This window comes from Catharus ustulatus, chromosome 8 (genome assembly GCF_009819885.2).
Source record: "Catharus ustulatus isolate bCatUst1 chromosome 8, bCatUst1.pri.v2, whole genome shotgun sequence".
Taxonomy (NCBI): domain Eukaryota; kingdom Metazoa; phylum Chordata; class Aves; order Passeriformes; family Turdidae; genus Catharus; species Catharus ustulatus.
The window spans coordinates 5,494,774-5,518,815 of record NC_046228.1 but is presented as its reverse complement, the minus strand read 5'-3'; the positions used below and the strand labels follow the sequence as shown (position 1 = coordinate 5,518,815).

The 24,042-nt window shown below is 44.9% G+C and overlaps 1 protein-coding gene across 2 annotated transcripts; it reads right to left on the bottom strand.

Moving 5' to 3' along the window:
* Nucleotides 1-2,937: 2,937 nt before the first annotated feature.
* Nucleotides 2,938-23,429, bottom strand: RGS10 (regulator of G protein signaling 10). 2 transcript variants are annotated; one of them, XM_033066653.1, is made up of 5 exons: nt 23,338-23,429; nt 17,023-17,141; nt 15,518-15,604; nt 9,550-9,693; nt 2,938-6,190 (listed from the first exon to the last, which is right to left on the bottom strand). In XM_033066653.1, exons 1-5 carry the CDS (start codon nt 23,384-23,386, stop codon nt 6,044-6,046), a joined length of 546 nt encoding a protein of 181 aa, XP_032922544.1. In that variant the 5' UTR covers nt 23,387-23,429; the 3' UTR covers nt 2,938-6,043. The 2 variants fall into 2 exon arrangements, with proteins under 2 accessions (XP_032922544.1, XP_032922545.1); XM_033066654.1 differs by lacking the exon at nt 23,338-23,429 and adding an exon at nt 22,348-22,521.
* Between the last annotated feature and the right edge of the window lie 613 nt (nt 23,430-24,042).

Sequence of the window (24,042 nt, the reverse complement as noted above, 5' to 3'; positions counted from 1 at the left end):
TATGTTCAGCCATTCCTCTGGACTGCAGCTTGAAAAACAACCTGAAAGGATTCAATTTATCACCAAGTCAGTGTATTTTTTTGTAATTCTGGGAGAGCTTCAGTGCTGCAATTGTTAGCCTAACTTGGTCAAATAGTTCAAGTTCCTACCTGGTCTTAGTCATGACATGGAAAAACACTTGAAATCTGTCTAATCAAATTGTTCACCAGCTGGGAAAGGCTGATGAAAACAACATTATTTAGTGCTGATACAGCTTGAGCTCAGCTCCTGCCAGCTGAAGTGCAGCCTGGCTTGTCACCCTGTCCAAGCCACACTGAGCACCGTGATCCCCATGGGCTGAGGGGGCTGGCCAGGCTGACCTGGGATTCCTGGGGGAAAACCTGCACTGAGGGAATGCCATGCTCCAGCAAGGGACAAACTGACAGGCTCTGAAATGCATGATGTATAATGTATATGACAATTTAAATGTATATGGCAAAGAAAGCAGAAGCCCTGAGTCTGGACATGGTCCTGACAGCAGTTTTGGTGTTTGCCTGAGACATGGAGCATCCTCATCCTCATCCTTATCCCCATTCCCATTCCATCCCCATCCCATCCCCATCCCCATCCCATCCCATCCCATCCCATCCCATCCCATCCCATCCCATCCCATCCCATCCCATCCCATCCCATCCCATCCCATCCCACCCCACCCCACCCCATTCCCATCCCATCCCATCCCATCCCATCCCATCCCATCCCATCCCATCCCATCCCATCCCATCATCCCATCCCATCCCATCCCATCCCATCCCATCCCATCCCATCCCATCCCATCCCATCCCACCCCATCCCATCCCATCCCATCCCATCCCATCCCCATCCCTGACCCCACAGCTCTGCTCTCCCCTGCCAGCCTTTCCTGCTGGCCTGCAGAGTTGTGCAAAGTGAAACAGGAGTCACACAGGGGTGCAGGCAGGCACTGGGGAGAATTTTGGGCTCATGGAAAGGTTGGAGGGTGGCAGAGCAGGGGTGAGAGCACCCATGGCCCAGGCTGCAGCACTGAGCACCCTGGGCATTATCTGTTTTCTAATGCCAACTTTCAAAGCAATTTCCATCTTGTGCACAGGGATTCCCCCAAGTTTGGTCAGAGCAACATCAGCTGCCTTTACCGACAGCCAGAGCCACTTCAGCATTTCAGCAGGGCTTGAGCTGAGCTGCATTTACTGCTGGCAGAAAGGTCACCAGAAAAGAGATCTAGTTAAATAAGGGACTGGAGTTTTTGAGGGTTTTTTAACCAATGTAAAACCTCTACTTGTCTTTTGTGCAGCCTGCCCTGCACACAGAGGAAAGCTCAAGAGGAGCAGAGGTGTAGACTTACCCATTTTATAATAGTCATACAAATATATTTATATTATAATATTTATCCTACACAAAGCAGCAACTAGAAAGAAACCTCTGTTTTGGCACATAACCTCCTAAGATAAATCTACACTAAAAATCACTAGAATCCCAGCTGCTGTCTCCCCTTCCAGTTTGCTTTGCTGATTTAAGGTTACAGACCAGCCTCACTGAGAGCTGTAGAGGTTCATCCTTTCACCCTTCCTGATTTTCACTACCAGGATTTCTGTGGGAGTTGCTGCATGGAACTGGACCCAGCTGAATGTGAATATTCTTTAATCTTTTACTTAAGCTTACTTGGCAGAAATATCTCTAAATCTCAAGTAATCTCAGCAAATTTTTAAAAAAGATGAGCTGTGGAAGACTTACCCATATACCCTACTGTTCCTACTCTTCCACGGATTGATTCACCCTCGGGGATTTTAACCCAAATCAGATATTTAGACGCAAATCAGATATTCTAATATGGCCTGGAAGGAACAAGCAGCTGCGACCTTTCCCTGCCCAGACTCTCACTCCAAACCCCAAATCCCGAGTTGTTCAGCCGGGAGCCAGGAGAGGGTGCTGCTAAATTTGGCAATGCTCCCATTGCTTTGGGATGCTTTTCCCTGGTTCTTCCCCCACCCCAAGCCCTTTGGAAGGGGCTCTTTAACTGCTGGCTGCGATGGATTTGCACAGGGAGCAGCCAGGATATAACAGCCCTGATGAAAAGCATCTCTGGATTAATCACAGGCGAGCAGAGCTGCGGCTGCAGCTGCTGAGCACTTGTGTGGCAGCACAGCAAAGTCACAGAAATCCCCGGGATAAAGGATGCCCAGAGCTCGCTTTGAGCTGCAGCTTTGCCAAAATCCCTGGGACACGATGGTGCTGGATACAGAACATAGGAACTGCCTCTGGCTCGGGGAAATGAGCCCTGCCATGTAAACAGGGCTTCTGCTCTGTCAGGGGCACACATCTGGCAAAAATGGGTGACTCTGTTAGGCTTGCTGCCCTGCTCTAGAGTTATAAACAATTTATAAAAAGGAGCATGCAGCACTTTTCAGCTTTGGACCAGTCACAGAATTATACAGGAGCTCTCTGCATCACAGACCTAATTAGTTTTTAACCCAGATGCAGATGCCACCCACTTAAAATGTCTGAATTTTCAGTAAAAAACCAAGCATTGGTTTTTTCTAAACTGCTATCCAAACAAGAACATTAAAATCTTTTTCCCTCCCTCCCTCTGATTTTTCAAACCCTCCTTCTCCACACCAGTGGACTGGCAAATGCAATGAAAAAAATGCAGCAGGAACAAAAGAAATGGGAGATGGAGCAGGTACTGAAAACATCTGCCCCTGTTCAAGGGCTTACTGCAATTTGTTCAGACCACAGCCCAGTCAGAAGTGAGCCCCACTGTGCCATTCCTTCTTCCAAGAAACAAAAACCCAACTAGGTTTACACTAGGACAGTGTAAACTGTGTTAGCAAGGACTGAGAGCTGAAAATGGATAATTATAGGACATGAAGTAATCTCGACCCAAACTTTGCTCAGAACATAAAAGAGCTGCCAGCACACAGATTTGGTTGTAGAATATTTTTATTTTTTAGCTGAGAAACACAAAATAGGGTAGAGTTTAAGGCATGCAATTTTTCTTGCTTGTTTTCTGTGCTCATACCTTCAGTGTGAGTTCTGTGGAGAGGAGTAGATCCTATCTTTGATCTCTACATAAAGCAACTCTGAGCACCCACTTACAGCCTGAGGTTGGATGCAAGGTTGTTCCTGGAAGGAAGGATTTACTCCCAGGGAAACTGTTCTTTTTTCTGTCTGTGTGATTTGCTCTGTGCCACATAGAGTAAGTATCACCTGTTTTCAGAAGCAAGTTTGCAATAATACCAACTTTCCCCACATATACACAAATTGCAATTACAGACATCTGCTTGCATTGTTTTAATTTGATTGCCCTTTTACTGAAAAATACAGATAATCTAATGAATAGGAAAAACATCTTTGCTTTCTGCACATTGCAAGCCTACTTTTTGGTGTTGTAGAGAAATCAAACAAACCCAGGCACCACAAAGAGAATGGTGCAATCAACTTTTTACCTCTGAGGTAAAAGAGCAACTCAAAGATTAAGAATTTTATGGGTTAAGGTACATTAGGTTAGAAACATAATAGCTATTGAAATGAACATTACAGGATTAGAGATGCTGCTAAAACATACATTTCCATTTCAGTAATTTTTGTCTCCTGATAGTGTAAAGCACCTTTGTGCCAACTCATGTGGGGCATTTGCTCTGAGCAAAGACAGAACCTGATAGGGAACACACTGCCAAGGAAAGTTGTTCATAAGCAGCTACAAACTTATTTTCTCTCTTTAAAACCCCACCTTTGTTCTTAAGGCTCCTGGTTTTATTTTCTATTATTACCATTTTAAAACATGATAGTCAAAGACTCTTCTCCCTTGCTCATGCATTTTTTAAATCAATATGATTAAAAATGAATCTGCTGTGCATCCATGTGATGAATGTGCTAAGAGCTCGTTCTGCATTTTTCCCATGAACGTCCCCATGCTGAATTTTTCAATATCACTGGACTAATGCAGCTAACACTGGGAAAATACAAATCCCAGGTCCTAAACTGGTTAAGCTGCCCACTCCCAAGGGCTTCAATGCTATCAGAAGTTCTGTCCTCTGCTGTGGCAGGCATTAAGAGTTTGTTATGACAGTGGACTTTCAAAAGAGGTAATCCTGAGATTACAAATAGTTGGCAAGTCCCACGTCCTAGACCCCACTAGAGAAAAAAAAAATAAAAATCCATGCAGATGTTTAGTTCATTCTTATTCAGTAGAACATTGAAATACAGCTTAAGCATGAGGTCAAATACCACTGAAAGTGCCTGAAGTAATATGACTTCACCATTAATCTTTTGAGAGCATAAAAAGAACATTAACTCAGTGCAGAAGAATTACACCTTACAACATGCATATGGAGGCACTGACCTCTTCTTTGTTTTCCTAAAAATGAACAGAGCATGGAGCTCTAGGGGAAGAATCAGAACTTCCATCCCCATTTTTAACCAGGGAAAAGCCCATGGAAACAATTTTCTTTACATAATACCTGCAAGAGTGGCTCAGAGTTAAAAGAAATAATCAAGTCTACCAAGTGAGTTTGCATTCTAAAAATGACAAACTAGACTTAGATTTTAAACACTGATAGTGACAGCAATGTATGAAACATATCTGGCCTTTCTGACACACAAAAAAAAGTACAAAATGTTCAAAAGCTAACTGTGCACTTAGATTAGCCAGCACATAAACAAAAGTTCAAGACAAGCAGTGCAAAAAATGGAAGAGTAAATAATGAGAGAGTGGGAAACAGCCAGAGTACAGCTGCAAAGCTTGTAAATAGAGCAAGCAGCTAATACACTTTCCCAGCTTAAACTGCAACTTAGTAACACTGCAGTGAATTAATCAAAAAATATATGAAAAACTCCATGCCAAAATGTGCTTTGCAGTGCTGACACATTCCCATGGAATGCTCATTGGAAATGTCTTTCTCTACCAACCTTTGATTGCTCAGGGCAGAAATAAATTCCCCTTGCTCTCAAGCTTGATGTGAGAGTGGCTGAACCCCAAAACCAACTCCCTGTTCCACTGCAGCTCTCCAAAATCACAATTAGGAAACCCTGAAATATTTGAGTGGGGCAAACAAAACTCGGCTGGGTGACTTTAGCAGAAAAAATTGACTAAAACAGAACCAGATTTGGTTTGCTGGTCCTTTGCCAAAGCTGTTGCTGCACAGAGCAGGATGGTTCAGGAGACCTGGGAGAGACCAGATGCTTCCTGATAGCAGCATCTGATGTCACACTGGTGTGAGGGACAAAGCCAAGCTTTGCTGAGACCAGTGTGCCCTGAGAGGGATATTTACTGATTTACTGTCACATTTCCTAATGGCAGTTAGTTCTTCAGAGATTCTGTCTCTTTTAGAGCCTTTGTTCCCAAGGGAATAGAGGTTATCCCATCCTCTGAAGAAGGTGATTGTCTACTGCAAAAAAAAAAAAAAAAAAAAAGGGGGAAATTTAGGAGATACAAAAATGAAAATCATGACTAGGGAAGTGTTTTGATTCAGCAATAAAGGCAAAGCAAAACAGACATCACCCTGAAAGAACAAAGTCACACAGGAAGGGATTGGATTCTACTGAGCTTAACCCTGAAAGATGCTGTCCCTTTATGATTAAATTTGCTATGAATGACTCACCCACACACTAATGTGAAATGCACTCCTCAACTGCTTCTCCCAGCAGTTCAGGATGTAAAAGCTAGTCCCAAATAAAAATTACAAGGCAAAAATAAAAACCCAACCACACTATCTCCCATTTCCCATCACCGAGACGCCTCACAAAAGAAAATACAAGAATTGAAAGCATTTTAACTTGTGAAATATGAAAGGCAATTCATGCTATGGAGGAATAGCTCAGCCTCTTAGCTGGGAAACAGTCCTTCCACGGGTGCTTGCTTAATAGCTATCATGCAAAAACAATTAGTCATTCAAGCAATTAAGAAGGTAAGTATCTCCTAAAAAGGTTTTGAGCTTTCCAAGCCCTAAATGCAACTGCAATAAACCTAGACTGTTCCTGAGTGTAATTTCCTTATTGTATTGCCTCTCCTGAAGAGATCCATTGTGTCTCATGTGTTGTAAATCCTTGATGCTCTCTTAGCTGCAGTCTGAGCCTCTGGTGAGTTCTCCTCTTGCTCCTCACTCTTCTTGTGGTTTAGGAATATGTCTGACTTCAGGAAGCGGCTGTAGCTGTCATATTTCATGAGATTGAATATCTGGAAAGAGGGGGAAAAGAATACAAAGCAAATTACCTCAGCAAAATGAGATTTCAAATGAGAGGGATGCATTAATTCCAATGTACTTTAATTCTGTTTGGACTACAGCATTACTACAGAGCAGGACATTTTAGATAAAACACACTTCCAACTCTCCAAGGGGCAGCATGTAGGAAACAATGGTGTGGGTTCCATGGTCACTGCTTGGCAATAACCTCCACATTAGCTCAAAAATCAAATTATGGTTTTCACAATAACCAACTTTGCACCAACTACTGAAGGTGAGAGGTGCCGTGCCCTGGTCAGTGAGGAGGATGATCAGATCCTCCTGGAAGGGTGTCTGGAAGGAATTCAGAGGGACAGAGCAGAACTTTGAGGAAAGAGAGGGACCTGTTTGCACCTTTCTGTCTGCAGTGACTCCTGGATAACCATGCACAGCCCTGGGTAACTGAGGAAAGCTTCTGAATAATTTACACAAATACTGAAACAACTGGTTTAGCCAATGCTCCTTAAACCTGTGCCACTCTCCCATCCTTTTCAGACCAAATGCCAAGACTGGACTCAGGCCAGACAAAAAATGCTGCAGGAACCTGCCACAAAGAGCTGACCTGGTACAGATGTATTTTGCCAGTTAAAATGTGGGTTTAAATTGCTGGTGGATTAAATTTGTCTAATTACACTTCTCACTAGGCCAAGAGATTCTCACAGCCAGCATGGAAACATGAGGTCAGCCCCAGCACAGCTTTTTTCTCCCAGGGATTCAGTTCAGGCTCATCCCTCAGCATAACTGCTGCTCTTCTATTTATACCCACTGCAGACAAAAGGAAAAACAAACCTACAACACTTTTGGAGTTTTCTGAAAACAAAAGGGTTGGGAGAGGAGCCTGGAATCTGTTCAGGTGTCAAGGTCAGGACTATATTTTGCTTGGTCTTGAAACAGAGGGGAAGAGAAAAAAGTAAACTTCAAAACTATAATTGAGGCAAAACCAAAGCCAGCCTCACCCTCAGTCTATTATTTCACTGGTGGAGCCTCTCTGAGTCATGTTTCAGGACTGATTATTTTCTTATGATGCTCAGAATAACTGAATTTCTAAGACAAATTTCTGGATTCTGACCTGCAGATGTGTGGATATTCCATGTGTGGACAAGTCCTCTACCTTTACAGGCCTCACTTCCAACTGCTAGTACAATCAGGTAACACAACTCTTTGCTAGGAATTAAAAAAAAAACAAACTCCTTTTCCATTTCACATCTTCAAGGAACCTGGACTGATACAGCAAACACCTAAAACTTGACTGTTCTTGTCTGTGCATTTGCTGAAATAGCTCCCTTAAAAGTAAATTACATGGTGGATTTTACTAACCACTATTTGCTTACGTATTTAAATATATAAGTTCACATCTAAAACTGTGGAAATATTATTCTTTATGCTACATATTGGAATATGAAAAAAAATGCCAAAACACCCACTCTGTGTAAAGCATGATCTTCAGGGTCTGAACTCCTGGGTTAAGCAAAATCAAATTATACCTCCTGGCACTGGCTAACTGCAATAGAATTACATTTATCCAATGAGTTCAAGGGAAAAAAATTGTAAAGCAGATATTTCCTGCTAAAACATCATGCCTGTGTTAAGAACTTAGACCCCTCTTTTTCTGATATCACTCAAAGCATCTCCCAGAGAGACAGAGCACTGAAGATCAAAATCTTCTGCAGTCTGGTCAGCCAAACACACAGGGCAGAGTTCTGAATCATGTGCCAAAGCAGAATCCTCTTTTCCCCCCCCCTCCCTCCCTCTCTCTCCCCCAGCCTTTCTGGAGCAGGAACATTTTCCCCACAAGTATTCTAAGCACATGGATTTCTATGAACCACTCCAGCACCACTTCATTCAGCACAAACAAACGGCCTGGGGGCACTCAAGGCCACCCCATGAGCAGCAGCCCACACCCCACCAGTACCCCCAGTTAAATCAGGAGCTCTCTGGAGATCTGAAGCTCTCACACCAGCCCTGCTCTACACCAGACTGAGGCCTTCCAGCTCTGCCTTTTCCTACTACACAGTGCCAGCAGTGGTTAACACTGCTCTTCAGAGAACAAATTACACCACTCTTCATAACTTTATAAGGATTGAAAACTGGAGAAGACCATAACTCTTCTGAGCCATTATCTAACAGCAATAAACAGTAGCTTCAAGCACTGGAAACTTGCAATGACCCATAAATGCTCTGCATTTGTTTTTAAAAGCTCACAGATTTTCTTCCCACACTAGTGGGATTCCTCTAGCACTAGTCCAGTATGTTTCCAGTTCAGGTATTACTAATCCTTGGCTCTCCCTGTGCATGTCATTGATAGAACAGCAAATATTTTAACTCCAGTATTCCCTCCAGCTTCCCTCTTACAGTCACTCACTCTGAACTGCAGTGCTTAAATCTACCAGAACATTTCCTTTCCTTCTCCCAAGTCAGAACTTTTTCCATCAAAAACTGTTTCTTCACATGGAAATTGGATTTCAGGTATTTCCACTGCTAATATCTTGGAATCTGTCTGTAAAACAGCAGAGCCTTTGCTGCTCACACCCCTCCAAGTGACCCAGCCAATGTATGCAATACCTGATTGAAATGGGCTGAAAACACTGTTTAAATCACTGTGCTGCTTCTCCACATAAGGAAAGAGCCAAATGGAAAATACAGGTAGTCCTGAGGATGGTACAGGAATTAAAAATAGTACTGCAAGTGCTGGAAAGCTGCAGATAAGAATGACTCACTTCATAACTTATGCTTTGAAATCAGCTAAGTATCAAGAAAATTTACCACCTAAAGACATGCCTGCAAAATTTCTACCAGACCTCCCAAGTTCTTTAGGGAAAGGCAAAGCAGAGACCAACTCTTCTAAGTCTTGCACATGACAGAAGAGGAGGGTATTCAGAAAATTGTGTTATATTCATATCAATATAAATGCCAAAGCAAAGTAAAATGAAGAAATTTGAGCTCTCAAGGAAACCAGTGGCAACTACAGAAACAAACATCAGCAATGACTCAGAACAAGTGAATACACAGGAAAACGAAGGCACTGAGTTAATCTGGGTGATTCTCAAGCTACCCACGCAGGAAGCCAGGAGAAAACTCCATCCAGTTTTCCAGGAAAGCCCTGAGCTGGAATTAGAATGATTGTATTGAGTCTCTTCATTAATTGGTTGTAGTGAGATGGGGCCAAGAACCTGGAATATCTCAGAGCAGCTGCATTAGTATCCCCAGCATGGAAGTTGTGCTTACCTGTTCAATCCAGGCCATGGCTAGGAAGGAGTTCACTAAAATCAGACAAAAATGAATGAAATTGTGTTATTGAAGTAAATAACCTCACCTGGTCCTGGAGCTTCTGAAACATGAGAGGGTGAGGTGTCTCCAGGATGGTCTCACTCAAACGGGACTGCCCTTCAACATTGACTTGGGAGGAAGCTTTACTGGACAGGAAAGTCATGTAAATCTCTTTAGCTTTTTCCTGCATCTGCAAAAGGACATTTATTTAAAGAATTATTTGCTGTGGGAGTGTTCTCTGTATCAGGTTCATCTTACTTGTGCATGTTCATTTGTACTGGAAGAGGAACACCCCTGCAGACCAAAAGCTGCAGTGACATCAGTGAAAGCTGCCAAAATTCAGCTCACAGGGCACAGCAGATGTTTGAACCTCAGCAGCCAATGTTAAACTGCTCAGCATCAACTACACCTCGTCTTTGCTTTTGAGACAAATGTTTTTCCTCACAGATCATCAGTATGGGTAAAACCCAGAGGAATAAAAACTGGGAAGTTACTAGAAGGGAAAATGAAGTGAGGTTAGTGTATAACCCACGGTACTGCCAGGTAACACTGTCACACCACACTGTGTCTAACCCATTACCTCAGAGCAGCTCACCTACACCACCAACTCCATGATTAAAGAAAGCACCAACAGCCTGGCTGATTGGCAAAGACAGGACTCTCAATAGCCTCTGAGAGCTGATAAATAAGGGTGTGAGCTGCATGAAGCTGTTTGCTGGTATTTGCCCTGATCTCAGAGCTCTCCCCTTGTCAAACCAGTAACAGCAAGAACATCTTGACCCCACCAGCATCTTTAAGCTTCAAAGCAGTGAGCAATCCCCTGCAGTTCAAGGAAAGGCCCCTCAACCAGATGGTTGGATAAGAGGAAGCCAGAGAGGGAGAAGAGAACCAAGCCAGGCAAGAGCCAAGCCCCCTGCTGCAATGTGAATTGTGCATGCAGAAAGCAGCCCAGCAGCAGCTGCTCGGGGCCATCCCCAGCCCTGGGCACTCACCAGTGTCCCCAGGGTATCTGTAATGAGCAGCCACAGCTCCAGCCAGCACCAGCTAAAGGGCTGTGCCTTGAAGAAGGAAATGTTTAAATCCTGCCCATGAAGGAGTCTCAGAATTACTTCCATGTTTTACAGCTATACATTTACACTTGGGGGTAATTAGAAGAAAATCTGCATGTGTTTGAGCATTCAGGAGGCCTAAGGAGCTGGGGCTCTCTCACTGCTGAAGGGGACACCCATTCTCTTGTATTCCTTTTTAAAACTCATTATTCATCTGGTGGGTAGAACATTACGTGTCAGGTGCATTAGGTCACAATGAACTGTTTTTAACAATTTCCAACTTGTTTCACAGCTCAGGGAGGACTGGGCCAGCCACTTCTGTTCTAAATGAGCAATTAATCCAAGAGATCAAAGGTGTGACTGCTACAAGTGGCAAAGTTAATGTCCTAATGCAGGCACAGTAAAGGGACCTTCGGCTGTTATTGCATGAGCAACTGCATTGCCAGTCCCACCTCAATGATTTTGGAACCTGGAACTGCTGTCCAATTTCAACCATACTTGAGAGAGGGGCAAAAGGACTGAGAAAAAAAAAATTACCTTCCTGCTGACTCAATGTAAGATCAGCAAGAGAAAAGAAAGAGGAAAAGCAGCACACACACCAAGGGAAAAGCTGCAGCGTGTGCTCAAAAGTTATCTGCTCTACTTAGACTGCCAGGATGTTCTTTGCTGCTGGCTACTGAAGGCAGAGGCAGCTCCTCACCAGCCCCAGCACAAGGTGCTGCTTGCCCAAGGACACAGGAGCAAGCTGGGCAATACAGAGAAAGGGCAGGGGGAGGCTTGAGAGGAAACACAAAACTAGAAGTAACTGTGAGGAAGTTTAAAGGGCATGGAGAGGAACAACAGGACTGTGTGGGAGGCTGGTGAAACAGGGAGGCTCTTTGGATTTTCTGAGGAAGAATAACAAAGAAAGGAAGTGAAAGAGCTGTGGTAGGGAGAGGAGGCCATTGCAGAGAGAGGACCTGGCTTTACAGCAGTGGGGAAAAATGGAAATGCACAGCTGAATGTTACAGGTTCTGCTGCAAATAGAACTGCTCTTCTGTGTCTTTGCTTCAGTAGTACAGCAGCTGATTAACTACAGCTTATAATTTGCTTTAAAAAGAAAGAACAGTTAAAGCTGCCAGTGTGTTCATACACCCCCCAAATGTCACTCAGGCAGAGCCAGGTTCAGGTGGGGGAGGCAGAGATTGTCCCTGCTCACTCGTGGCAATCTCTGCTCTGCATCAGCCTGGAACTAAAGCCTCAGCACAGGGGACTGTGCTGTGGAGCAGCCCTTCAGCTGGGATCTCGTTCACAGGTGGTTATTAGAGGATTTCTGGCAGCCCTCAGCCCCATCTGTGTGCTCTCCCCAGTGTCCGTGCCAGATTCCCATTTGGAGCACGGCTCTGCCCACAGCATCCCCTCACTGTTTCAAGTGGATACAAGATTCCTTCCCACTTCCTCTCCTAAGGTCAAGCCCAGCTCCAAACTTGGTGGCTGGGAGCCCCAGATGTGCTCAGAGCAGGCTCCCAGCACTCCAGCTGTGCAGCACTACCCAGCCCTGCTGAACCCTCGCTGCATTCCACGGGGGAGCAGCAGAAGAAACCCCTGAATGTGCAGGACTTTGTTCTGGAATCACCCACTACAAAACTTCAACATGGACATTTTGGTGGGTTTTAGCAATAGCTGAAAATGTTCCCCGTTGTTGGAAGCATTTATTACAGTCTGAAATGTATTTTTGAAGCTCAGCTGCAAGAGGAGAAGCGTTTAAAACCTGGGAAGCAGCATGACTGACACATTGTTTGTTTCATTAACAGTCACAAATGCAACAACATCTAACTCCAACAAAATATTTAAAGTTAAATTTTATTGCCTTATCCCCACCACTCCCATTTCAGTAATTAAAGACACGAGGGCCACATGGGTGGCAGCAGAGCTCACTGCTATGAGTGGACTTGACCCAATTGCTTTCTCAGTCTTCACTAAACATTACATTTGTATTTTAATTTCAATTTTAAAGGGATATCCTCTTTTTTTTGTGTTTTTTTCAAGCTACAGAGATGTGTCTTGAGCTGAGGGGGAAGGTTGTACCTTCCTGCTAAAAGATGGGCTGAACCCAGTCCATCTAAAACCTGTCAGTGCAGTCTGCCTGCTGCCTCGCTCTGCAGCTGCCAAAATCCTCCCCTGCTGCCTGGATCATCCACTGATGGAACAGCAGCCTGTACAAAACCAAACACTGCCCCAGGCTGGCAGAGAAACGATAACAACAACAATAAATACCCCTGGCACAATGGATGCTCATGTGGTGACCTTTGGGCAAGTTTAAACTGACCAAGCAGAGCCCCATGGCAGCACTCTCACATGAAGTAATGAAAAGTTTATCTCATCCTTTAAAAATAGAGGGGGAAAAAAATCCCATTCATGGAATCATGGAACAGTTTGGGTTTGAAATTACTTTAAAGGTCCCCTGCAGGGACAGGGGACATCTTCAGCTAGACCAGATTGCTCAGAGCCCCATCCAGCCTGGCACTGAACATTTCCAAGGATTGATCACCTCTCACCATCCTCACAGCAAAGAATTTCTTCCTTATACCTCATCTAAACTTGCCCTTGGTCAGTTTGAAGCCATTCCCCTGTCCTGTCCCTCCATCCCTGGTCCCAAGTCCCTCTCCAGCTCTCTTGGAGCCCCTTTAGGCACTGGAAAGTCTCCCTGGAGCCTTCTGAACACCCCCAGCTCTCCCAGCCTGGCTCCAGAGCAGAGCAGCCTCAGCCCTTGGAGCATCTCTGTGGCCTCCTCTGGACTCACTCCAGCCTGGGTTAAATTGATATCAGCTTCATCTGACCAAGAGTCCCAGTGTCTATGAGCTAATCTGTGTGGGAAACCAGATTTAAGGAGAAGCAAATCACAAAACAAGTAAGAAACTGTTTTTAGAATACTGTGTGAACAATAGAGAGATGAAAAGGGATTTCTGCAAGAGTCACTTTCAGAAGAAAAATCCACACTTCGTGCTACCATAAACACTGGAAAGATTTCTATTTTTAGTGCTTTTCCTAGCTTTGTAAATTATCTAAACAAAGCCACCCATAAGCAGTGGCTTCAAAAACTCACTGTAAGTCTGTGTCATTCTAAAGCACATTTATTCAGATATAACTTGGGCAACACCAGACTCCAGGCTGATCACACTGTGGAATGACTGGTACTGAATAATTAACCTAAATAGAACCTAGATAAGTCTCTGCCCATTTATTTGGCAATTCATTGAAGGATTCACCAAGATCCTATCCCTGTACATCACTTGAAATTTTCTGTACTGACATCCTAAATTAGCAATCCTAAATCAGCTAAAAACATGGAAATTATTTAGCAAGGCAAAATATGATTATTATCCAACTGAAAGTGTGGGATTTACAGAAAAGTCGACTGACTGGTTGTTCTTTCCTCAAGGCTTTCTGTGTTCATGGACCTTAATGAGGGAGGGAAGCAGCTGAATACACAAAACTGGAATTACTAAATGTTACAAAGTTCACAGTCAAATTGAACATTTCCCTCCTCTTGCAAAAAACAGTATTGTTGTACTTTCATGGATTTATCAATACCCAAAAAATACTCACAGCTAAACCCAGCAAATTGTTTTGAGGGGAATTTTTTCCAGTGCAAAACACAGGATATTTACAGAACACAGACTCCCCTACCCAAAATACATTGTTTGGAAAGACAGGGAAATTTTTGTTGTTGTTGTTGAAAATCTGCTGGGAAACTGTTTTAGCTGACAATATTTGACTGATCCTAACAGAGAAATCCTGCAGTCTGGACACAGCCCTCTTACACCTGCACTTCAGAACACCTCTCCTAGCCCAGCTCTCCCATCTGATTGCTATTCCTTGGTCCAGTTGAGGTGTTAGGGCATGGCTTGGACTTGATGATCTTGAAGATCTCTTCCAGCCTTGTGATTCTGTAATTCATTTGGAAGAGGTTTAAAGGGCATTTTCCCACTCTCACCTCTTCATGGTACTGAAATCTGCCCTTTGGCAACAAGAGCTGCACTCAGGTAAAAAGCATAAAAGTGGAATTTCAAAAAAAAAAAAAAGAGAATTAGGATCTGACTTTCAAGAACAGGGACATTCACTTGGAGTTTTCAAACCATTTAATTTCATACTCACAGAATGAACTCTTAAAGAGCAAATAAACTTGAAATTTCTCAAGAAAACAACAAAGCAAACAAAAAAACAGACACAAAAACTTTTTGAGAAACAAGCAAATGAAACATGGTACATATTTTAAGCCTGACTCTATAGGCTTCAAAGTCTAAATGTGAAGTGGATCCTGTGTCCCTGGTGGATCTAAATGTAACCCAAGATCCAAGCAGTGGGAAAAAAAAAAACTTATTGGAGGTGTCTGGTTGAAAAATTTTCCAATCGAATATTTCCTACTAGAAAAATAGAGCTGTCATCAAAATGAAAAGGCTCTGCAGGTATACATCAATTTGAATAAATATTTAAGCAAAAAAGTTTAAACAGACTCCTTTTGCTTTGTAACTTGTAATTTGATACAGCAAAATGTTTCATTTTGGTGCTGTAAAATATTTTTGTTTGGGCCATTTGTTATTTTTATGTTCCACTAAGATATCACGGTGGTGTAAATTTCTGTGTAATAGCTGCTGTGCTCTAAAAAAGTCCTGAATGAAATATCTTCATATTTGCAAACAAGATGATGCAACATCGCTGCATTAACAAAACTTTTGCTACTCCCTAGAAACTACAAAAAGTTCAGTTTCAAAACATGGGAAATTTGACAATTTCAGCACTTTGTTTTGATTTGAAATAGAACCAGATGTGTTTCCAAACAATTCCACCAGGATGATTTTAGTACAATTTCTTCAAACATATTTATTTGCATTCACACAAAGCACATTATGCAACAGAGATGTTTTAGCTCCAGCTCTGCTAAGTAAACTTTGTTGACAAGTAGAATTTATTTAGGAAACATACCTGCTTTTTTCCCTGTGTTTTCTTAAATTCTTCACATGCTAACCAGAACAAAACGTTTTCTTCACTAAATTCTTTCTTTAAAAATTCCTAGGAAAGAGAAAAACAAACACACAAAAGTTAGGATCCAGTTTCTCTGTTGTTTTTCCCTCTTCCTACTACAGCTGTCAGAACTAGGAGCTGCCTACAATTAACTTTACCATGAGTTTACCCAACCCAGTGTCACAGAACCACTGCATTTATTGCAGAACTGATATTGCACACTGATATTCTGCGCTTTGAAGGCACATTCCAGGAGGAGGATGGGCTGCATCTAATCTCAGACCATGCCAGTAACTAACAGGAATAGTTTCTTCAGTCTCCCTTAAATAACTCGAGCACTTTTACAGCCACTGCTCAAAGGGAAATCCAAAGATATGTGAATTCATTACCAGGTGAGTAAAATGAACTGTTTTAATGAGAGTCACAAATCACTTGGGATTCTCGTGTAGTATCTTTCTGACTTTTGTAATGAGTAAAATCTCTACAAATAGAAGTGTTTCTAAACATGATCAGCAGTGGCAATAAATTCACTTAAACAAACGGAAGCAGAAGATGTAGCTGTGCTCTCCATGCTGCTTAAAGGCAGCACGTTCCTCCAAAAGTGAGGCATGCTTTAAAAGGGGAAAAATGTACATTAAATTAATTTATGAAATGTAATACTTGAAACTTTTATAGCTCTGAGATCATCAGTTTTCTCTCTCCAGTGTTAGAAAATAGAGACTAAATACTGCTGGGAATTAAACAGCACCAAGATTACTTTTTTTTTCTTTTTAAGAATTTAAAATCAGTGTTTTGCAACTCTTGTTTAGCTCACTTTTCAAACCAGTCTGGCAGGAAACCATTTTATCCCAGTGCATTTTATCAGTATGGGATGGCAAAAGCACTTTCAAGTAGGCAGTTCCTATTCTCACATCTGATGTGGCAAGGAGGCCTTGAAACACCAACTCACCACCCTCACCTAATTAAACTTCAAGCCATTTTGAGCTGCACCAGCCCACACTTTGTAGTAAACTGAAAGGGAATATTTTCAGTAGAGCTGCTAAACACAGAGCAAGAGCCACAGAATCATCAGATTGCTCCTGGCAGCTCAGTGCTTGAGGACAGCGTGTGAGAATGGAGAGCCCAGGAGCTCAGTGATAAATAATGCTTGGCAGGAGGGAGCAGTGGCTCAGGGACTGCAGTTTGTCCAACAGGAACTTGTTAATCCTTGCAAGAGAGGATAGATCCCATCAGGAAGGTGCAGCCAAAAGTCTTGTCTGTGCCTTTTGAGGGGGCAAAAGTGCCACCTCAGGAGCTCTGCCAGTGGCACAGCTCCAGCTCTGCCATATCTAGAGGGATGAGTGCCTCAGCTCACAGTGCTGGCACACATCATGCTGAGGCTCATTCTGCACCCTTCATGCTGAGGCTCATCCTGCATTAAAACCCGAATTTTGCTTTATGTAAATATCCATGTTTAATATATCGACCCTAAACCGTTTCACTCCTTCCGGGTCTTCCAGGAGGCTCTCCAGGGATGTGGCCCATTTCGAGGTTCCTTTCAAGGTTTGGTGGCTGCTGCTTGGGTGGCCCTCACCATCATTTATCTCTGGAGGAAAAAAAAAAAACCCACAAACATTAAAAAACAGCATCTTCTTTAGAAAAGACAACTAGCAGTCACATGCACGTCTCCCCCATTTCCCCCTGCACTCTCGGTTTCAGCTGCTCTCTTTAAAGGAAACACCATGAAACTGAAAATAAACACACACACATACAGACACTTGAATTCTGCTTTGCCTGCAAGCAGGCAAAAATTCCTTACATCACATAATTCATGAGCATGTAAGGAGGCACTGTCACTGTTTTATAGGAGCTCGAGCACCTTCTGCCAGGGGAACACAATGACCACAGCCATATTCTCCTCTGGCACTGTCAACAATGTTGGCTTCTCTAAAGGAACTTCTGGTCAGTCACACTTGAAATTTATTTTTAAGAAGACAATCATCACTGGAAACTGGATGCTTAGTAAAAGCAGAGAGAGAATGAAAAATAATGGTTTGTTTAGCAGGAGAACCAATCCAAGGTATTAACCCAGTCCAGTGGAAGGAAAGACACCCAGCAGAAAAACCTCAGTCCAGCTGAGTCTACTTTTGGGCAAGAGGCTGAATTTACTGCTTGTTTACAAGTCCTGAAATTCTCCTTTTATGAGGTGTACTGGATTGTGCCCACATCTGATGTGCCAGCCAGCCTTCTCACAGGCAGGAAAGATGGAATACAATTTCTGTTTTCTCTATCCCAAGAACAAGTGCATTTCATTCAAGGCTGGTGATGGCAAAAAATCCCTGCTTGCTGGCTACCCTTCAGAAAACCTATCACTTGGAAAAACTCCAGGAATGCTATTGCTCATCTGAGAAACTCTAACACAGACATAAAGTGCTCAGCCTCCTCTCCTCTAACACACAAAATGCCCTGGGAACACAGGAGGGAAGTCAGAAGGGTAAGAGCTGCACTTCAGGTCACAATGCACTGAAGAGATGCACAAAACTCTTACTATAACAAGCAGAGCTTCTATTTATAACTCCTTAATTTCTCCTTACCAGCTTGCTGGAAAGTTGGATCTGGCTTAAGCTCTGCTTTTAAAAACCTTTCTTTCACCATGAAATGAATCCTCACTATTATCTTGAAAAACTCTCTATGCAGAAATACATATATACATATATATATGTGTATATATATATAAATACACACTAGCAGAAGCCCTTTCCAGCTGGTGACTGGAAATAATGCTGAGGTTAAAGCCCTACAGAATATTGGCATGACAGCAGAACCTCCTGAGCTGTGGTTGGTGGGGACCTGTGGAGTCTGTTTGTTTTACCAACTGTTCTAAATGAATGAACATCTCTTCTGCCTTGATAGGAGAGGGGATTTTGTTTCAGAAACTCTCTGCTAGCTTAAAGGTCAGGAGCCAGAACCCAAGGATTGCCTCCAAACCACAGCTGCAGCCTCCACATGTGACAAGAGCACAGCGAGTGAACACGGCCTCACTTTGCCTCCCTTTGCACAAAAGGATGTGGTTCTTGATCAGCACTTGAAAAATTTATTTTAGAAACCTGACTCAAAGTATTTGGGCATCTAATCTCCGTGAAATCTGTGAGATTTGAGTGGGAATGGCCCAGTGTATTGCAGCAGAACACAAAGCCCTCTGAGGAGCTGGGCTGGGCTGTGATGCTCACGCTCACCCTGGAGCAGGGTGGCAGCTCTGTGTGTGCAGCTCTGTGTGTGTGTGTGCAGCTCTGTGTGTGTGTGTGCAGCTCTGTGTGTGTGTGTGCAGCTCTGTGTGTGTGTGCAGCTCTGTGCGTGTGTAGCTCTGTGTGTGTGTGCAGCTCTGTGTGTGCAGTTCTGTGTGTGCAGCTCTGTGTGTGTGTGCAGCTCTGTGTGTGTGTACAGCTCTGTGTGTGTGTGCAGCTCTGTGTGTGCAGCTCTGTGTGTGTGTGCAGCTCTGTGTGTGCAGCTCTGTGTGTGTGTGCAGCTCTGTGTGTGCAGTTCTGTGTGTGCAGCTCTGTGTGTGTGTGCAGCTCTGTGTGTGTGTACAGCTCTGTGTGTGTGTGCAGCTCTGTGTGTGCAGCTCTGTGTGTGCAGCTCTGTGTGTGTGTGCAGCTCTGTGTGTGCAGCTCTGTGTGTGCAGCTCTGTGTGTGTGTGCAGCTCTGTGTGTGTGTGCAGCTCTGTGTGTGCAGCTCTGTGTGTGTGTGCAGCTCTGTGTGTGTGTGCAGCTCTGTGTGTGTGTGTAGCTCTGTGTGTGTGTGCAGCTCTGTGTGTGCAGCTCTGTGTGTGTGTGCAGTTCTGTGTGTGCAGCTCTGTGTGTGTGTGCAGCTCTGTGTGTGCAGTTCTGTGTGTGCAGCTCTGTGTGTGTGTGCAGCTCTGTGTGTGCAGCTCTGTGTGTGCAGCTCTGTGTGTGTGTGCAGCTCTGTGTGTGTGTGCAGCTCTGTGTGTGTGTGCAGCTCTGTGTGTGCAGTTCTGTGTGTGTGTGCAGCTCTGTGTGTGCAGTTCTGTGTGTGTGTGCAGCTCTGTGTGTGCAGCTCTGTGTGTGTGTGCAGCTCTGTGTGTGTGTGCAGCTCTCGTGGCTGCAGAACCAGCCCTGTCCCCCTCTGGGCACAGGATTCAGCACACAGCACAAGGGGGAACATTTGATTCCCAGTGTTTCTTATCCAGCCTAATCTGAAGTGGACATGAATGTAAACTTTGAAAAGAGTGTGTTTCAATGAGCCAATGCAGACCCAGGCCCTTGAAAAACTAAAGAAAAATTTCTGGTGAGCAAAGGTCAGAATAAGTCCTTCCACAAACCAGGATACATCAATCTGCTTCTCTTCTGCTGCTGTGACTGATCTCCCGTTTTACTGCTGGCCATTCTCTATCCTCCCTGACCACTTTCCCTATCTTCCTCTCACTTCCAGCCTACCCAGCACAGCCCAACTCTACCCCTCTATTTCTGTTCTGCCCCCTCTCCTCCTTGTCAGCCTCCAAACCCTGCTCCCTCTACTCCTCTTGTTCCTGAATTCTCCCCCTGCAGCCCTAACAGAACAAAATTTGGTTTTGAAGGGAGGACCTACATGTCCATTCTGCTGAGCCTTGTGCAGCACACTGTACTCAGTTTATTTCCTCACTTAACCAGCTCCCCACAACCCAAAAAATACTGTGGTATTTTTGTTGTCTGTCCATTGCAACCCTTCCATTTACCCCTTGCCTCATTTATTCCATTTATTCCATGTCTCCCTTGCCTCATTTATGCCCCCAGAGCAGAGGCTGTGCCCCCAGAGCTGCAATCCCAGCTCAGCCCAGGCTGCAGCTCCCAGCACTGCCCACCCCAGGGCTGGGAACACCAGGCTGAGCCCCATCAATCCCCTGCCCAGTGTTCCTCTGCAACCACCATAAAACATCAACATTCCCCTTCAGCACAAACACAAACAGGCTGCAGATGATGGTAGCAAGCACCCTGAAATTTTATGAGGGTGTTAAAACTACTGGGTACTTTTATTATATGCCATTAAATATGCTGTCACCAACATTTATTCTAATACAAAAGTGACCCAACCTCCCCTCAGTCAGGATCATAACTTCCCGCTCCATGTGCTGGTTTCATGTAGCAGATTTGTGATTTTCAGAGTTTTTTAAGAGTTTAAGAGACAGGAAAGAGGTTTTCCCCACAAATGACTCCAGAAGCTGATCCCCAAATCCATCTCTATTACTAAATTACCTTAAAAATCATACTTCCACTGAAGTGCAAATTAATGAGTCTGAAACAATTCATTGGAGGAGGCAATGCAGCAGTGTAGTTACATGAATGATCCTCCTGACATCTATTTATCTCTGATACTTATAAAAAGGATAACTTTCTCCTGTTAAAATCATCCGCTGACAAAGTTAGGTAACACAGCCTTGGAAACAACAAGCTTGATCCCATTGTTCAAGAACCAAAATGTACATACATTTAAATGATCATTTAAATGAGGAAGGCAGACATTTGCTGTTACTAAAAACTGGGAGATAATTTTGTGCATCACAAAGGGCATTACAAAATGGCAGTTCTCCCACCAATATTTCTGCAAAAGTAACACACAGAATAGGCACCAGATGATAAATAGGCTGACTGCATTTCTTACATTACGGTGCATTCATCACATTATAACGTGCTAATTAAATTTCAGAGCAGAGCTTGCTGTCTTTTACACGGGTTGGAAAGCCAGAGGCAGAGAAAGGCACGCACAGCAGAGCACAGTTGTAAGAGTTTTTGCTGAAGCAAACTTTCCACTGAGTTGGAAATGTGCTTCAGAGACACCACGGCTCGCACAATGTGCAGGGAGCAGCCAGCTGCTCCTACCAAGGCAGCAAATGATTAAGTGCTTCTTTTAACAGCACCATTCTTCAGAGCACTCCTTGCTAAGCCAGCAAGAGGCAGTTGCATTATCTGGAGCATTATTTTAGAGGAAAACCTCGCAGGAGCTGCCTTCCCATCACACAATGGCACTGCAGCAGCAGGCTGTGGATAAAGGCTCTTTGTGCACGGCAGAACGGTAAGTGCAGCACTAATAACGCCGTCATTATCAGCTGAAGAGTGCTATCAAAAATGCCAAATATTTGCATCCTCCAAACGGGAACTTGGGCTGCAATCCCAGGAAGTATCAACACCATCAATATATACAACTTTGCAGGTCAGGACTCACAGTCCTGGCCCTTGTTTTTGACAAGCACAAAGAGAAAAAACCTATGGGAACCCATGCAAGGAGTGATTCAGACACGGCTAATTGAGTTAGACATGCTGATCACTCTGCCTTCCAGAAGCTTTCCCGAGCTGCTGCCACTCTCCAGCTGTTGATAGCGTGGCCTTTGTGGCCCCATATCGAGCAGCACAGACTCCCACCCTTCACAGAGCCCTGCTGAACACATCCCTTCCCAGCCTGTTCTGCCCATCTCCTTCCTGCACACACCTTCTGCACCCTCCCCAACAAAAACTGCCACACAAACGCTCACAATGACAAACAGCACATTCCTCACAATATTTAAGCATTGATGTACAACAAGAAAAGCTGCTTCCATTTCTTTTTGAAGAACTTCTGACCAGATCTCCCCTCATCCACCTGGATCACAAATCTGCAAGCCATTTTATTATTACTTTAAAAGCACTCTGAATACCTTGTCTTGTCCTACAATCACCTGAATGCCTACCCAGGAGCAATCACCAGTCTGGAATTAATAAATCCAAGGCATGAAGCAGTGGGAAACTTCATAAGCAAGCAGCTGAAAGGGAAAATTCCCTTACTTTCCATGTATCCAAGCATCAGCAGATGAGTCCTCGCACAACAATTCTTTCCTAGTGGCAGCTGAATTTTAGACCTTTTTGCTACAGCAGAGCTGTCCTTGGCATGTGGGGGGTGTTCAGAGCGTGAGGCTCAACATCCTCTTTTGACTGTCTCTAGCAACAGATGGCTACTGGATTCCACTTTTAACTACAAGGAAGGAAACTAAAGGGACGTTCCTCTTTTGTAGCATCTCTGGAAGCGTTCACCAGACATATAGCCTTTAAAACACCCCATCCTCGCCTGCCTCCCTCCCCCCCACCAAGAAAAAAAACCCAACCCAAAAAAACCCCAGAAAACCCAAACAACTCTAGACAAAGATCTCATTTGGTTTTTCTTAGAAAGACTGCAACTTCTTCCTGCTCATCACAAAACACAGTGTTATTTTCTAGGATTTGGAAATTGCAACTGTTGCCCAAATGTCTCGGCAGTGACAGATATCAAACATCACCCCTTGGAACCGAGAGACTCGCAGCATCGGGGACACAAAACACACAGCGCCTGTCTACAGAGGATCCGCGCTGCCCTACATTGTTATTCCTTGGAAATCTCCGCTCCAGCTTGGAACGCTCTCTCCAAAGGCAAACTCCTCAAAGCCAGCGTGGAGTTGAACAACACGGGCTGATGAGAGCCCCGGCCCCGGCAGCAGCAGCAGCAGCTCCGAGCGCAGCCGGGCAGGACCCGGTTCCCTCTTCCGCGGGAAGCGCCGCGGCTGCCCCGGCGCGCCCCGAGCGCATCCCCGCGGGCCCGAGGGGCCACCGAGCAGCCCCGAGGGGCCATGAGCAGCCCCGGGCCCGGCCCCGAGAGCCAGCGGGGCCCAGGGAGCGCCGTGAGCCCCGCGCTCCCCCCGGAGAGCAGCGCACCCGGCCCGGAGCGGAGCGCACCCGGCCCCGCGTTCCCCCGGCGGGAGCGGCCGCGGGCTCGCCCGGGGGTCTCCGCCCCGGCCCCGTTACCTGAGGGCGGCCGCTTCCTGCTGAGCCGGCTCACGGCCCGGTTGAACATCCCGGGCGCCGCTCGGCCCCGCTGCCGAGCCCGAGGGCGGCCGCGCTGCCCCGCCCCGGCCCGCCCCGCCCCGGGGAGCGGCGCCAGCCCCGCACCTGCCCGGCCCCGCGGGGACATCCCACGGAGCGGGGACATCCCACGGAGCGGGGACATCCCACGGAGCGGGGACATCCCACGGAGCCGGGACCTCCCGTGCGACGTGGCAGCGGCGGGGCTGCACCCCCTCGCTCCCTTCTCCTCCCCAGCCGAGGCACGCCGCCCCCGCTCGCAGCCCTGTTACGGTCTCCGTGCTTGTCCATCCCTCCTCCGACTCTTCCCGGCTCCTCAGCCTGCTCCTGTCACCGTGCTCGTGGACACGGGACAGCAGTGTCCCTATCCCCACCCTCCTGTCTTTGCTTTAACCACTTAGAGCAGGTGCAGTAAGCAAAAACATCTTCCCAACACGGGCACCTTCTTGAAGTTAAGTCCTGTCTTACCAACAGAAGCTTTTTGTGTCAGAGTGACTCCTTTGCTCTTCCAATAATTATTTCTGAACAGAAAAGCATCATTACAATTTTAACAAAGGTACTTTCACTTTCAGAAATAATGTTTTTTACCGATGTATTTGTTCAAAAATCCAGCATGTGAGAAGTTTGTGTAATTCTGACAAAGCTGCA